We start from the raw sequence: 16,762 nt of genomic DNA, 5'->3' as shown, positions 1-16,762 counted from the left end.
CTATGGCAGGTGGCTGGGTAGGGGAACAGCAGAGGGCCTAGTGTTGGCAGAATCCTAGCTGGCCCTGCCCAGCAATGAACTGACAGGGGTCCTCCCTGCATTCCAGGACCTGTGGCTATGGGTTTTGTGGCTCTAATAGCCAGAGCTGGGTAGCTGTGGTGGGACTGTAACTAATTTTGAGACTAGCTGTCAGCCCCACTCACTTGCACAGTGAGGGAAATCTCTTCGAGGGGATCTTCCTTCTCTATACATGGGTTCTCATGTTACATTTCTGGGTCCTACGCCTTAGCAAGGGGAGGGGCTTTGTGGGCTCCAAAGGCTGGCTGTGGGGATTCCTCTACATCGGTGGGGACTTTAGCATGGGGGAGTGTGCATTGATCTGTGGATCAAGAGAATTTCAGTGCTGGTTGAGGTACCCTGGTGATTTGAAGTTTCAGTTCCTTTTAATGACAACCATGCCTGAAATTTGCACCACCTACAGGATGTTGCTTTCCTGACCAGTAAAAAGGGTAAGGGTCTGATCTGCAAGGCATTGGGGAAGTCACTAACACCCTCTCTGCATATGTGTAACTTGGTGCTGGTTGGAAAAATGCCAATTCATGGAGATCAAATGGCTTCGTGGGAATATGTTGATTTTTTGATGACATTCCAATGGTCCCCTGCCTGGTTCACCCGCAGCCTGGGCTTCTAGGCTCCCAGCTTCTTTGCAAGCCCCCATAGCCTGCAATGAGCTGGGGTTTCCTGGGGAAGCTCTCTCTCCGGGCTGCCTTCCTGGAGCTGTTCTCTGAAATTCTGAGCTCTTTTTGATTCCAGTACAGAATCCTTTTTTTCCCCCCAAAATCTCAAGCTTTCATTGAATAGAAAATCCTGCTCAGCTCTTATGTGAGAGCAAGGCAGCAGAGAACCAGGCCCAGAGAGATCACATGGATGTCCAGTGGAAGGTCTGGCTGCACACTTCTACTGGTGGATGAGAACTGCTCTCTTGTTCTCAGGGAAGTTTATCTTTCTCGCTGTCTCAAGGGATCTGCTATTCCTGGAGTGAAAGGGAGCAGTGGTGGGATTGCACCAGAAGGGTTCTGGATGGAGGGATGGGCTTTCACAGCGTTCTGTAGTCTGCCTCTCTGAGGAAGGGAGAAAAGCAGACTGACTGGGGATTTTCCAGCCCCAGTGCCCCACAAGCCTTCAATGTGGTACAGAGCCTGGCCCTGACACAGGAGGGGCTGACAGTGCACCCACCAGACAGAGAATCCTGAAATGGGAAGGGGTTAGCTAATGGCTGAGCCCATAGGTACTAGTCTTCACTCATCTCTTGTTCCTTGGTGGAAGGCATTCAGTGTGGACCTTGCCTTGCTTCCTGTTACCTTTTAAGGTTCAATGTTAGGCATGGGCTGGTGACATGAATGGTCATTTCAGAATCCATCACATCTAGCCCCATAACCAGAGTAGCGAAATGTACAAAGCATTGTGGTCCAGGGAAATCAGATTGCAGCTGCAGGGTTAGGGTCAGTTCCTGCTCTTTGCTGGGCTTGATTGTGCTTCAGAGTGGAGAGAAGATGCTGAGAGTTAGAATAGGGATGGTTCTTTCCTGTCCCCTCTCCGCATTACAGAGGGATCTAAATGAGGAGAGTCCCTGTGGAAATGCAAAGCTTTTCCCAGGAGTAAAGATGATGTGCAGAGGGTGTTGGAGCAAAATGCCTGTCTGTCACGTAGGCAGATTTGCTTCCTTTTCCACTAGGATCAGTGCAGCTATCTCTGCAGCAGGATTCCCCTCTCTATCTGTACCTGGAGTCGGTGCACAGTTCAAATAGCTCTTCCGTAACATTGACTGAGCTGGGATTATCTCAGCATGAAAAGGGTCTTTGAGCTTGGTACTCCAGAGGTTAATGTATCTCCCAACTCTGGCTTTGCAGGTGTCATGCAACCATAAAAAGACATGTATATGGCTAATGAGAACATCCAGTTACACTGGAGAAGATAAAGCAACCTCTTTTATAAAGCGCTGTTTTACCGCATTATATCTGAATTCGTGTTATATTGGGTCTCATTATATCGGGGTAGAGGTGTATTAATTTTACTATTCTAACAGGTTAATATGTTCTGAATAGTATCAGACCATCTTCATCCATAGTATTTAACCAGCTCTGTAGCTGAATTGAATACATTATTTGATGGATGCAGGTAAAACTCATGAAATGAGTGTTCCACTGGTCCTTACTAATTGCCATTCCTGAGTTCCTTCTACTCCACACTCTCTCCTTTATAGACCATGTTATATTTCTTCCTGAATTGCCTCAATATTCATTTCCTATTTCCTTATTTTTTCCCCCTTCCCCTCCTAACATTGCCCAACCTTGCACCTGTGTTTCAAACAGATATGAAAGACTGCAGGAGGAGATGCAGTCAGCACTGTTTGGGCATGATGCCTCCGTCAGCTTTCTGACTGCTGGAAGGAAGATGTTTCCACTACATAACCTTTTGCCTTGCTGCAGGAGGGGTAGGGCTTCTCTAGTTACTAGCTCTAGCACTTACCCTGCTGTTACTCAGAATTTTCTCCAAGACCTAGCAGAATGAAACTGATCAGATTCTTGTCAGTTGCATTGCTACCACAGCACCTGAAAGAGTAATAAAAGTGGAAGGGCCTTGAGTCAGTTTTCACTCTACTGCAGCTTGTGGAAGCTCTGAGCAGCAGCAGAGGCACTAGAGCTGTGTGCCTGCAGGCTTAGGGAGACATCAGTGCGCTGACTTCACTCAGTTCATGGTTACAAAGCCTTTCTTTGTGACCATGAAAGACTAGACGGGTATGGTACTTGATGATATTTAAGTGAAAGCTTAAATTCTGGAAGAGGTGAAGGCACTTGCCTGGGAAAGCATCCTATTCATTGAGGGTGAATGGCTTTTTTTTTTTAACCCCTCTGTGACATGTGCCCCTCTGTTTGTGTCCTATCCTTTTTGAGATAGCATGACTAAAACTGAACACCATATTCTAGGTGACAGTGTCGCATTAGTTTATATAAAGGGAGTTAGTTTATATGTATTATAGTAATGCCTAGAGGCCCCAGCTGAGACTTGTGGGGGAGAGCCTTTATACTAGGTCCTGTACTTTGTGCTCTCCTGAAGAGCTTGCAATCTAAATAGACCAGCTAGAGGCACAGGGAAGGGAAGTGACTTGCCTAGGGTCACACACAGGTCAATGGCAGGAATAGACTGCAGTTCTCTGAAGACCCAGCTCAGTGCCCTATTTTCTGGACCACGCTGCTTCTCTAAAGGCATTATATTTTCTATACCATTTGTTATTGATCCTACTACATTCTTTTACTGACATCTGCTTCACATTGAGTTGTCTAAAATGACACCCAAGTCTCATCCTGCAGCAATTACAGTTAATTTAGAGCCCAGCAGTATGTATGAGTCCAGATTACTTCCAGTATGCATTATCTTGCATCTGTCAGCACTGAATTTTCTCTACTATTCTGCTGCCCATTCACCTAGCTTGGTTAGATGCTTATGAATTTCTCCATAGTCTTCTCAGGTCTTGACTAACAGATAACTTTGTCACCTTGAAGTTTGCCACCTCACTGGTCATTCCTTCTTCCAGACCACTAAAGGAGTTTTCATGTCTCTTTCTAATTGCGTCCTCTTGTGTGTTGTACTGGGGATTTGTGTCGTTCATTTGAAGGGGATGCTTCCCAATGCTAGAGGAGTTTCTGTTCCTGTTGTGCAGGGGAACTTATGACCTCTGTGTGTGTGTCTCTAGTCTTTCCTCCTCCTCAGAATCTTCCTTTCAAGCCAGTGGCTGAAGTTTTCCCACCAGGGCATGATTGGTTTGTGTCTGTCAGAAGCAGCTTTGCAGAGAGGGACTGGATCTTTTCTCTATATCACTAGCTTTTTGGCAGGAACTTCCTGAGGGCTTTTCCTCATCATATAGTGTTAGCCTGAAAGAGAGTCTGGGGGGGAGAGTTCACTTCCAGTCTGGTGTTGCTGGGGGAGGACAATAGCCCTATGAACAGCAGCTCATCTCCTGCCTGCTTCCAGCTGCAGATCATCTAAGGGGGGCTGGTACTTGGATGGAGTCCTATTTTTCAAGTATTTTATGCTCCTACTCTCCTTCCCATCTCCTCGCCCCCCGCCCAATATATAGTGAGAAGGTATGGGGAGAGGACACTATATTGTATTTCAGGAACTGGTGAGGGTTTTTATGGGTGGGGCTGGAGAGATTTAACTCTTTCCCTGCTGTATTGGCTGAAATGCAACAAGCTCGTTATGGTGTTGGAGAACTGAGGAAGTGAACCTGAGCGGTTTCATTTCACTGTCCAAGCTAAATGAAGAAAGTGGCTGCATTAATGGGTGAAGGAGGGTGAGTGTAAGTGTAAAACAGGCGCCAATTGTTAAACTACCCCAGATTGGTGACTAGCCACAGGGGGAGAGGTAGAATCCCTTTCCTAAGGGTATGTCTACACTACGGGATTATTCCGATTTTATAGAAACCGGATTTTTAAAACAGATTGTATAAAGTCGAGTGCACGCGGCCACACTAAGCACATTATTCGGCGGTGTGCGTCCATGTACCGAGGTTAGTGTTGATTTCTGGAGCGTTGCACTGTGGGTAGCTATCACATAGTTCCCACAGTCTCCCCCGCCCCTTGGAATGCTGAGTTGAGATCCCAGTACCTGATGGGGGCAAAAAACATTGTTGCGGGCGGTTCTGGGTACAGTCTCACCCCTTCCTCCGTGAAAGCAGCAGACAACCGTTTCGCGCCTTTTTTTCCTGGGTGAACTGTGCAGACGCCATAGCACAGCAAGCATGGACCCTGCTCAGCTCAAGACAGCAATCATGGACGTTGTAAACACCTCGCGCATTATTGTGCAGTCTATGCTGAACGAGGACCTGCAAAGCCAGGTGAGGAGGAGGCGGCTACGGCAGCGCGGCGATGAGAGTGATGAGAACATGGACACAGAATTCTCTCAAACCGCGGGCCCCTGCGCTTAGGAGATCCTGATGGTAATGGGGCAGGTTCTAGCCATTGAACGCCGATTTTGGGCCCGGGAAACAAGCACAGACTGGTGGGACCGCATAGTTTTGCAGGTGTGGGACGATTCCCAGTGGCTGCAAAACTTTCGCATGCGTAAGGGCACTTTCATGGAACTTTGTGACTTGCTTTCCCCTGCCCTGAAACGCCAGAATACCAAGATGAGAGCAGCCCTCACAGTGGAGAAGCGAGTGGCAATAGCCCTCTGGAAGCTTGCAACGCCAGACAGCTACCGGTCAGTCGGGAATCAATTTGGAGTGGGAAAATCTACTGTGGGGGCTGCTGTGATGCAAGTAGCCAAAGCAATCATTAAGCTACTGCTATGAAAGGTTGTGACTCTGGGAAATGTGCAGGTCATAGTGGATGGCTTTGCTGCAATGGGATTCCCTAACTGTGGTGGGGCGATAGATGGAACCCATATCCCTATCTTGGCACCGGAGCACCAGGGCACCCAGTACATAAACCGCAAGGGGTACTTTTCAATGGTGCTGCAAGCACTGGTGGATCACAAGGGACGTTTCACCAACATCTACGTGGGATGGCCGGGAAGGGTTCATGACACTCGCATCTTCAGGAACACTACTCTGTTTAAACAGCTGCAGCAAGGGAATTACTTCCCAGACCAGAAAATAACAGTTGGGGATGTTGAAATGCCTGTAGTTATCCTGGGGGACCCAGCCTACCCCTTGTGTATGGCTTCATGAGCCATGGCATCAGGCAGCCTGGACAGTAGTCAGGAGTTGTTCAACTACAGGCTGAGCAGGTGCAGAATGGTGGTAGAATGTGCATTTGGCTGTTTAAAGGTGCGCTGGCGCACATTACTGACTCGCTCAGACCTCAGCCAAACCAATGTCCCCTTTGTGGAGCACACAGCAAGCAGCAATAACAATCTCTGTGAGAGTAAGGGGGAGACCTTTATGGTGGGGTGGAAGGCTGAGGCAAATCACCTGGCCGCTGATTACGCGTAGCCAGACACCAGGGTGATTAGAAGAGCACACCAGGAAGCGGCGCGCATCAGAGAAGCTTTGAAAACGAGTTTCATCACAGACCAGGGTATGGTGTGACTGCTGTTTGTTTCCCCTTGATGAACCCCGCCCCCCCGATTGACTCATTTCCTGTAAGCAACCCACCTTCCCCCTTCAATTACAGCTTGCTTAAGGAAATAAAGTCACTCACTATCGTTTAAAAATCATGTATTCTTTATTAATTCATTATAAAAAGAGGGAGAGAACTGACAAGGTAGCCCAGGTGTGGTTTGGGAGGAGGATAGTAGGGAAGGAAAAGGCCACTAAAATTTTTTTCAAAATAATGAGAGCCTTTTGGTTGGGCTGTCCATGGGGCTGGAGTGGGCGGGTGCACGGAGCCTCACCCCACGCGTTCTTACATGTCTGGGTGAGGAGGATATGCAACATGGTGAGGGTGGTTACACAGGGGCTGCAGTGGCACTCTGTGATCCTGCTGCTGTTCCTGAAGCTCCACCAGACGCCGGAGCATGTCAGTTTGATCACGCAGCAGCCCCAGCGTTGCATCATGCCTCCTCTGGTCTTCCTGCCACCACCTCTCATCTCGAGCGTCCCTCCTGTCCTCACGTTCACTGGCATCTTTCCTGTAATTTGATATCATGTCCTTCCACTCATTCAGATGAGCTCTTTCATTGCGGGTCACTTCCATGATTTCCTAGAACATTTCGTCTCGCGTCTCTTTTTTTTCCCACCGCCTTATCTGAGAGAGTCTTCGGGATGGAGTAGGGAGGCTTGAAAAATTTGCAGCTGCATGAGGGAGGGGAAAAAAAGGGAGAGAAGTATTTAAAAAGATACGTTTTACAGAACAATGGTTATAGTCTTTCACGGTGAACAACACTATTCACCTTACATAACACATGTGATTTCACTACAAGGTCGCATTTTGCATCTTAATATTGAGTGCCTGCAGCTCTGGTGTTGATCTCACAGACGCAGGTCCAGGCAGCAGAATTCAACTTGCATGCAGCCATGGTAAGCCACTGTCTTTCCGCTTCTGCAGCCTTCATATACACAGTGCCCTCCTTTCCCAAATACCAAGCAAAGCTCGTTCAGTGCTGCTTCTTTCCTGTTAACATGCAGCAGCAGAAACCACACCCCCATCTAATTCTCTAGGATGATCGCTTTACCCCCCCTCCCACCACAACATGGCTGGTAGCTGGGAAGATCCCCGCTAGCCAAACACAAAAAAGCTCAGCTCCAATCACCCCCCCTTCCCCCTGCTTGGCTACCTGCAGGGAAGGATTTCTTTTAAGCCACAGGCAAACAGCCCAGTAGGAATGGCCATCTCTGTCCCCTTAATTAAATTCCTGAATTTCAACCAGGTTACCATGAACGATATCACTCTCCTGAGTATAACACAGCAAGATAAAGAACGGATGTTGCTTGAATGCCAGCAAACACTGGGACCATACGCAGCTAGGCTTTGTCATGCAATGATACCAGATTACTTGCTACATGCATGACGTGGTCAAGTGTCCTACCATGGAGGACGGAATAAGGCTGCCCTGACCAGAAACTTTCTGCAAAGGCTTTTGGAGTACCTCCAGGAGAGCTTCATGGAGATGTCTGGGGATGGAGCGGAAATTCTCCAGGGACATGTTAACAGACTTTTAGACCCAAGTCCTCAGGGCAAATTAATCATTAAAAAATGCTTGCTTTTAAACCATGTTTTATATTTACAAAGGTACACTCACCAGAGGTCCCTTCCATGGTTTCATTGTCTGGGATAGTGGCTTGGGCGGGCTGGGAGAGTAATTCCGTCAGGGTGAGAAAAAGCTCCTGGCTGTTGGGGAGAACAGAGTGCTGTGTGCTCTCTGCAAGCTCGTCCTCCTCTTCCTCCTCCTCATCTTCCCCGTCCACAGAATCCTCAGCCATGGCTGAGATTACCACCCCCACCTTGGAATCCACGGACAGGGGTGGGGTACTGGTGGCGGATCCCCCTAGAATTGCATGCAGCTCAGCATAGAAGCAGCATGTTTTCAGCCCTGCCCCGGACCTTCCGTTTGCTGCTTTGGTTTTCTGGTAGGCTTGTCTGAGCTCCTTAACTTTCACACGGCACTGTACTGAGTCCCTGATGTGGCCTCTCTGCATCATGGCCTTGGAAATTTTTTCAAATGTTTTTTCATTTCGTCTTTTGGAACGGAGTTCTGTTAGCACGGAATCCTCTCCCCATACAGCGATCAGATCCAATACCTCCTGTGCGGTCCATGCTGGAGCTCTTTTTCGATTCTCAGGAGACTGCATTGTTCCCTGTGCTGATGAGCTCTGCGTGGTCACCTGTGCTGGTGAGCGCTCTACACTGGCCAAACAAGAAATGAAATTCAAAAGTTCACGGGGCTTTTCCTGTCTACCTGGCCAGTGCATCTGACTTCAGATCGCTTTCCAGAGCGGTCACAATGGTGCACTGTGGGATACCGCCCGAAGGCCAATACAGTCGATTTGCGGCCACACTAACCCTAATCCAACATGGCAATACCGATTTCAATGCTACTCCTCTCGTCAGGGAGGAGTACAGAAATCAGTTTAAAGAGCCCTTTATATTGATATAAAGGGCCTCGTTGTGTGGACGGGTGCAGGGTTAAATCGGTTTAACGCTGCTAAATTCAGTTTAAAAGCGTAGCGTAGACCAGGCCTAAGTCGCTCTTGGAAACCCAAACCCCTGTGAAGCTTGGTTGTTTCTTTCCCCGTTGCTGCTCGTCACACAGGTAGTTCTACTTGTACACACATCTCCTTCCAGCTCCACCCCACTGCATTCTGAGCTGTCCCAGTTCCCTCCTTTTGAAGCATTGCTCCCTGCCTGGGAGTTTTGGTTTGCTTTGATCCACAAAACCCTGACATTCAGGGTTGGACCAGAGCTCTGCACAGCTGGAGGCTCAGGCTGCCTTGGAGCTGAATCAGTCTGTTATGTGGGAGAGGCACGTGCTGTTTTGGAGGCCTTGCTGCAGTAGTTGGAGCTGGAGGGTAGCATCTGTGTCTGTCTTTCCTGGCTAGAGAGCAGGAAATCCTCATGGATACCTCCCCCATTGTTTCTGACAGCCCTTAAAATTCATTAAGAAAAATGAAGTAGGCTCTCCAGCCCACACTGTGCAGCCATCCTGTCTGGTGCCTGATAGAAGCAGGTTGCTGGAAGGCAAATGCAGCTTGCACGCGCTCTGATCTTCACCCTTAAAGGGTCAGATGAAGAGAAACAGGTGTGCGGGTGGGCCCTGCATTCTGCCCTCAATCTTCTAAATGATGATAAAGGTGGAGGCATGGCTAGCTCCCCCCACCAATCACGGGCCACACTTCACAACTAGTGTTTAACTTCATGCTGCTGAACACACGGGGTGCCACGTAAGCTGATTGCAAAGGGGGAAAATAATCCCACTAGAGGAAGAGATGGAGAGCATCTGACATGTTCCCAGAACTCCTCCACTTCCAGTGCCAGAGCATAGCTGTACAGCTGGACCCTCAAAGACACCATTCCTTATATGCCTTACCATGTTCTGTAGGATCAGCAAGCCTGGCAAGAGCCAATTATTGCTTGAACACAGAGAGGCCAGAAGTTACCCCTCAGTGTTCCTCTGCCGTGACATCCGTTCTCTCCTGCTTCCTGGAGTGGGGAGATAGGAGCTTTAGTTTAACTGAGCCTGGAACTTTCTTCCTTTGACTCCAGGGAACCCAATCTCCCCTCCCTCATCAGCTGGGCAAATACTCTGACTACAATGGAGCTACACTGACACCAGCAGAGGCTCTGTCCCTGTGTGAGACAGAGGGCTAATTCACAAATGGAAAGGCTATCGGAAATTTGCAAGAAGAACCCAAAGGGGTTGCTGGCTGATAGCTCTGCCCATAGCACATTGCTGACTCCTGACAGAGTGATTCTCAGAGTTGGAATGTCAATATTGATGGGCAGCAATCTAGCTAGGAGAGAGAGAACAGGAAGAGGTGGTGGAGGGATGATCTGTGTGGCAAGTGTTTATGAAAGCAATGGGATACAGCTTGATAAGCCAGAGTGGAATGTTGAAACAGTGCTGGGGAAGGAGGCAGGGAATGGGAAAACAAAGGAGAGGTGATGGCAAGCAACTCATGATGGTTGGAGTCAGGAAACACTATGTCCCATAGTGTGGGATGCTTGCAGGGTCAGAGGCTGTAGTTGAATTCTGTTTTTAATGAGAGAGTCTGGATAAGTGAATATCCATTTGATAAGATCTATAGGAATTAAATATCCTGCTTCTGGGTGTCAGCTGTCCATTGCAGATATCAGAAAGGGACGCCACCTCCTTGGGGCCCAATAAAGCACCATTGGCCAACAGTCATTACGGGCTTGGCCACACTGGAGAGTTGCAGCGCTGGTGGAGGCTTTACAGCGCTGCAACTTAGTAACTGTCCACACCTGCAAGGCACATCCAGCGCTGCAACTCCCTGGCTGCAGTGCTGGCTGAACACCTGGTCTGCTTGGGGTATAACAAGTGCAGCGCTGGTGATGCAGCGCTGTCAAGTGTGGCCCCACACCAGTGCTGTTATTGGCCTCCAGGGTATTAGGAGATATCCCAGAATGCTTTTAACTAAATTACTCTGTTTTGTTGTGAACTCGGGGCTCTGAGAGCTGCTTATCTAAAAAACACAAACCGCTCTTGTTTGGTCACAGTCAGTTACAGATTGATCACAGCAATCAATTGAGATAACCCACTACCTTGCTGTGAATGAGGCAGGCAGGGGGATGAGTGTTTGCTTGAGGAGAGAAACAGCGGGGGGAGGGGGAGAAAGGGAGTCAGTTGGAGCAGCTGCTTATCTGGTCTGCAGGCTATTTGCAGTTAAGAGTGACTGAGGGGTCGAGGAAATTTTCAGATTTTTGCAAGGCAGGGAGCTGACACACAGTGTCGGCTCCAAAAATCCACACTCACTCTCTCCCCCGCTCCCTGTCATGCTCCACCCCCACCCCCCTCTTTTGAAAAGCACGTTGCTGCCACTTGAACGCAGGGATAGCTGCCCATAATGCACCGCTCCCAACAGCGCTGCAAATGTGGCCACACTGCAGCACTGGTAGCTGTGAGTGTGGCCACACACCAGCTCTTTCCCTACACAGCTGTATGAACACAGCTGTAATGCCCAGCGCTGCACATCTGCAAGTGTAGCCAAGCCACGTGAGATGGGAGTGGGTTGCATAGCTGCCTGTGTGCTCTCTCAACCTCCACCCCCAATTAAATTACCTCCTCTCTTACTGGATGCTGTTTTGTTTGTTTTGTTTTCTGAGCCTGAATTTCTTTATTTTTCATACCAAATACACACAACCTGAAGTTTCCCAACTGCTGCTGTTCTAGCTGAGCTCTGGGGAACTCCAGAAATTAGCTCTATCTATATATAGGGAGGCTGAGCTTCAGAAACTTAAGTGGTGACTCCTATCCTAGCTTCTTGTCAGGCCTTCTGCTGCAGAGGTGACTAGTGAATTAGAGCTCTGCAAGACAGGGGCTGGTGAGAACGGTAGCTCTGCCAGCCCCTGGACTCTGAGGTGAGGGCTGAGCTGTCCACAGAACAATTCAAACAGCCCACTTCTCTAGAGCTGAACCAGTTATAAGCGGTTTATCGGTTCACTCTGTACAGCTCCAGTGGCTAGAGAATCCTCCAAGCACCGGCCCATAGTGCACTGCTCATAGCAGAAGGGGTCCATCTGGGCTTGGATGGGGAAGGGACATGGGGCTGTCAAATCTGCTCATCTGTTCTCCAGCTGAAGGTCCCCTCCTACCCACCCACCCCCACAGACTTTCCTCCCATTGGCCTCTGATAATGCCCCTGGCTCCAACTCCACCTCCTGAGCCAGCAATCCAACTGTGGAACATCTGACTTAATGGTGGGGGTGGGAGGGTGTAGGCTGCAGCATGGCCACAGAAATTTAGGGGTGTATGTTAATGCTAAGAAGCTCCACTAATGCCCCTCTTTGCTGCTTTTAAGCACTTTGAGCTGGCGATCCAACTGGCACTCCAGGGTGGGATTTCTGGCTCTCAGAGTGTGTAGCTGGAAGCAGGGGCATTATTTGTGGCTTGGGGTGGGAATGGAAATGTGGGGGACGTGGAGGGGAGGAAGGTCCGTCCTGGCAAACTAGGAGCCTAGCTGAGTCAGTAGTGGGAGAAGTGGAACAACAGCTCCTGATTGTTCCTCTGAGGCTCGCAAGCCAATGCAGTGTGTTGGTACGTTGTGGAATAGGTACCCAGAATCCCTTGCCAACTAACTGCCTGAGGCAAGCACTAGTGTGGTTACGTGGCTGCCTAAACAGGTGAAGTTTTGCAGGCATCAGTTTACTTTCTGTAACTAATCTAAGCTCAAACTGGTCAGGGCTCCAGTGAGGCAACCTGCTAGTGACACAGCCAAGTGCTGTGGTGTGGGACTGAGGCCACAACTTAGTTAGGGGATCCCCCATCCCCTTTTCCCAGAGGTGCTTTTTCCTGCAGCTCCCAGGGGCCCATGGGGTCCAGTGCAGCTCTCCTCTCTGTGCTGTTAGTTCAGTTTTAAATCTTCAAACCTGTTTGGAGTAAAGTTCCTCCTCTCTACACCTGTACTCTGCCACTTCCTTACTTCCCTCTCTTGATGCTTCCGTGCCACCAGGGCCGGCACCAGCTTAGCAAGTAGGTGCTTGGGGCGGCCACTCCGGAGAGGGGCGGCAGGTCCAGCTATTCAGCAGCAATTCGGTGGAGGGTTCCTCACTGTCGGATTGTTTTGCATAAGAGTGTGGGAAATTGATATGCAAGTCTCTAGGATGAGGCTTGTTCTTATCTGCTGGGAGGCAATAACAGAATAATAAATTAAAGGGTTGGCCAGGATGTTAAATAGCCAATGAAGTTACAGCTGTGCTTGTTTGTACCTTATTAACCAATTAGCAATTGCTTGATTGCTTGCTTTAAGTGTATAAAGATGTATGCTGGGGAGAAATAAAGGGACTCTGCTTTAAATCATATTGATGGTCGAGCTCTGTCCACGCACGCCTGCGCTGCAACACCTCACTCCCGGTCGGAGCGAAGGACCTCCTGCTGAATTGCCGCAGCTCGCGATCATGGCTTTTTTTTGGCTGCTTGGGGCGGCAAAACCCCTGGAGCTGCCCCTGCGTGCCACTTGCCTCCCTGATGAGTCAGTTGGGGAACAGCGGTAGGGATGGAGCTGGGGAAGGCTTCCGCCAGCCATGTGTCTGCTCCCCCAGCTGTTGGGACCCTCCCCAGACTCCCTTAATCTGCCATCCAAACAATCTGAGCTTGGGCACCCGAAAGGGTGATTTTTTCAAACATCTTCCCTACAGAGCAGGTTGTGATTCCCAGCAGCTCCTCCCTGAAACCTGTCCCCAGCTCCATGGCTCTTCATTCTGCTCTGCTCCCTCTGTCAGTGTGAATGTGAGATGTCAGCCAGAGCCATGAACTGAGCTGCTCATTCAACAGCTCCCTTAGCCTCTGTGCCAAGAGGCACCAGGATGTGCTTTCTGCTGCTCCTCCGAGCCCTGCTTGCTCTCGGAGAAAGGCCCTTGTGTTTTCTGGCTGGTGCAGAATTAGCTACTTTCCATTGGGCTTTATTTAGGGTGTTAAAACAAACTTTGGTACAGATTTTTTTTTCTCCCCCTCCAACTTCCCCAATGAGAGCCTGATTTCTCCCTTCGCTGGCGTAACAGAATTCAGCAGACTTCCGTGTGTGAGTGAGGGGAGAATCGAGCTTGTTGGCTTTTGTCCCACAAACACTAATCTTGGAGCCAGTTTAAGTGCAGATCCTGAGCCTCTGCTGCTCCTTGTAGGCCTCCTCAGCTGCTCTTTAGTGAGGACAGACCCTGATTCACATTTGCTGTCACCGCTGCTAATGGGAACCCTGTTGGCAGGGCTGCCCAGAGGATTCCGGGGGCCCGGGGTCTTCGGCGGCGGGGGGCCCTTCCGTTCCTGGACCCGCCGCCGAAGTGCCCCGAAGACCCGCGGCGGGGGGGCCCCCCCGCCGCCGAATTACCGCCGAAGCGGGACCCGTCGCTGAAGCGCAGCCCGGTCTTCGGCGGTAATTTGGCGGAGGGGGGCCCCACCGCAGGTCTTCGGGGCACTTCGGCGGGGGGTCCCGGAACGGAAGGGCCCCCCGCCGCCGAATTACCGCTGAAGACCGGGCTGAACTTCGGCGGCGGGTCCCGCTCCGTCTTCGGCGGTAATTCGCCAGCGGGGTGTCCTTCCGCCTCGGAGCAGAAGGACCCCCCGCCGGCGAAGACCGGGAGCGGCAGAAGCTCCTGCGCCCTGCCGCACAAGAGTTTGCCGGGCACCCTGGAGCGAGTGAGGGACCCCACTCCAGGGGCCCCGAAAAACTCTGGTGGGGGCCCCCGTGGGGCTCGGGGCCTGGGGCAAATTGCCCCTCTTGCCCCCCCCTCTGGGCGGCCCTGCCTGTTGGCAGCAGTGCAAGTGACCTGGATCAGGTTGGTTTCATGCTGCTGCCTGGGGAAAGCTCCGAGCAGCCCCTGGAGCTGCTCCTGGAATGGGGGACAAGACAGGCTGGAGGAAGAGTAGGATAGTGAAGACTCATGGCAGCTAGGAGGTTTTGAGCTGGTTGGGAGAACAGATCTTGGATGCACAGAGAGCGAGAGTACCCTTTCTCCCTCCCAGCAGCTAGAATGCACAAGGGGGAATGAGAGGGCAAGTGGATTCACACCTATTAGCTAAATAAATGAGCAATAGGCCACAAAACAATGGCCTTAGAAAAGGATCCAGGGGCAGCACTCAGATGGCTTTGGGATGTCTCAAGAGGACAGATGAGGTCTCTGCTCCTCAGCCAAGGAGCAAAGCATCAGATGAGGATGGGAATGTCTCCTGCCTGAGCTTGCAGCCTCCTATTCCCTGCCACCCAAGGCAGGCTTCTCCTCAGTCTGCAAGTCTCCTGCTCAGTCTCCATTTGCATCAGACTCTCTCTTCTTTCATTTTCCCCCTTGCTACATCGCCTGAAGTCATCAGTCTGCGCCAGAATCGTCCAGCTACTGGGCCAGAATGAAGTGGATTATCGCCAGAAGCAGGTGGTGATCCTGAGTCAAGACAGCTTCTATCGGGTCCTTACCTCTGAGCAGAAGTCCAAGGCACTCAAGGGCCAGTTCAACTTTGACCACCCAGGTGAATGGAGCCTGATCCTTGGGAGGAGGTGTTGGGCTGTGTAGGGCTTCAGTGACACCTCTCCTGATCTGAGTCGTTCCTTTAATTCCACTGGCACAGAACCTCTTGGTAATGCCAGGGACCCAGCTTCTTGCCCCACTGCATTAATGTGGGGTGGACGGGTAGTGATGCAATGCACTGGCTTGCTTGGGACTAGTTGTCATATCCTGGTTAGGTTCTTAGTGAAATGAACCTGGGTCTTGTCCTTGTCCCAAAAGATGGCTGCACCATCCTATAACATTATTTGCACTTCTACAGCTGGTTTCATCCTGAAGATCCTAGAGTGCTCTGCAGACTCTCTCTATGCAAACTGCACCACTGAAAAGCAGCCGCCTGTGCTCAGCGCACTGCCCAGACAGAGGGAACACTACCCAAGGAGAGTAGGGTTAAAACATCTCCTTAAAGGCTGGAATTTTAAGACTTACCCCAACCCCAAGAAGGTGCTAGTAGAGCTGACGCAGCCTTCCGTCCTTTCCAGGCAGATCACTGATTGGCATGTAATGATGGTGGAGTGGGCAGGGGAGTAGCTCAAACTGGTGCTTGATTCCCCTAAGCCCTCCCCTCCTGGAAGGTACCTTACTGAGCTGGATTTATCCAGAAAACAAACTAGGACTAAATACAAAGGAAACCCAACTCCTGTTACTACAACAGAGACTCTTTCAACTGTTTAATGGGCTGGTGGGAAATTCCAGAACCGCCTCACCCAAACCCCAGCTGCCTTGCTAACAGAGCCCTTTCTGTGAAGCTGTGGGAGGGAGGTGTTCAGGGATAAAAGGCCGCTCTGGTCTTCAAGGGGCTGGGGTTCAGGAGGAGATTCACTCTTTAGTCTTGGCTTTAAACAAAATCAGTACAAAGATTGTATTGATCTTCCAGGGCTGGATCCTCAGCTGGTGTAAAGCAGCATAGCCCCACTGATTTCAGTAGAGTTCTGCCTCTTTCCACCAGCTGGGATCTGGCCCAATAGAGCTCAGGCCTTGAGGCAGCATGAATCTGTCTGCCTGCACTCCTCCATGTCTAGCTTAGCCGGGACTCTGTCTAGGTTGAAATACCAGGATGTAGGGAGCAGAGGTTGGCAGGCAGCCTTCATAACAGCTTGTCTCTCCTCAGATGCCTTTGACAACGAGCTCATCGTCAAAACGCTCAAAGAGATCATGGAAGGGAAGACAGTCCAGATTCCTGTCTATGACTTTGTTTCCCATTCCAGGTAAGACACTACTCCCACCTTGCTCTGCACCTACTGCTCTGATTCGGGAGCATGGGATGCAGCCCTGCCATCCTCATTTGTGGCACCCTCTCTCCCCTGACACCCCAAGCAATGATCTCTTGAGCAGAAACTAGCAATATGGGCTATTTCTGGAGAAGGCATCTTTATTTTGCCAGCTCTTGTATGCACTGTATATCTCCCAAATGCTTGAGCTGAATAGCCAATGCCAAAAACACCCTAGCTTACAAGGGTTACAAGTCAAGCACTCAAATAAAAAAACGCCAGAATGTAGGTTAGCCACTCAACCTAAACTCGGTTATGGTACAATCACGTGCTATTTCCCACAGGATCTCTGCTTCATAAAGTGCTCGGGGAATGCAGCAT

General features: G+C 50.3%; 1 protein-coding gene across 1 annotated transcript in view; it reads left to right on the top strand.

Annotated features, from left to right (window-relative positions):
- The window catches only part of UCK2 (uridine-cytidine kinase 2), a 41,192-nt gene that overhangs the window by 10,322 nt on the left and 14,108 nt on the right, over nt 1–16,762 (top strand). The window contains exons 2-3 of the mRNA XM_045028366.1: nt 14,976–15,135; nt 16,282–16,378. Of these exons, the coding sequence (XP_044884301.1) occupies nt 14,976–15,135; nt 16,282–16,378 (257 nt within the window). The remainder of the gene's footprint in view (nt 1–14,975; nt 15,136–16,281; nt 16,379–16,762) is intronic.

Source organism: Mauremys mutica, chromosome 8 (assembly GCF_020497125.1).
Source record: "Mauremys mutica isolate MM-2020 ecotype Southern chromosome 8, ASM2049712v1, whole genome shotgun sequence".
In the NCBI taxonomy this organism is placed as follows: domain Eukaryota; kingdom Metazoa; phylum Chordata; order Testudines; family Geoemydidae; genus Mauremys; species Mauremys mutica.
The sequence above is the reverse complement of the archived record's forward strand: the minus strand, read 5'-3'. Positions and strand labels throughout refer to the sequence as shown.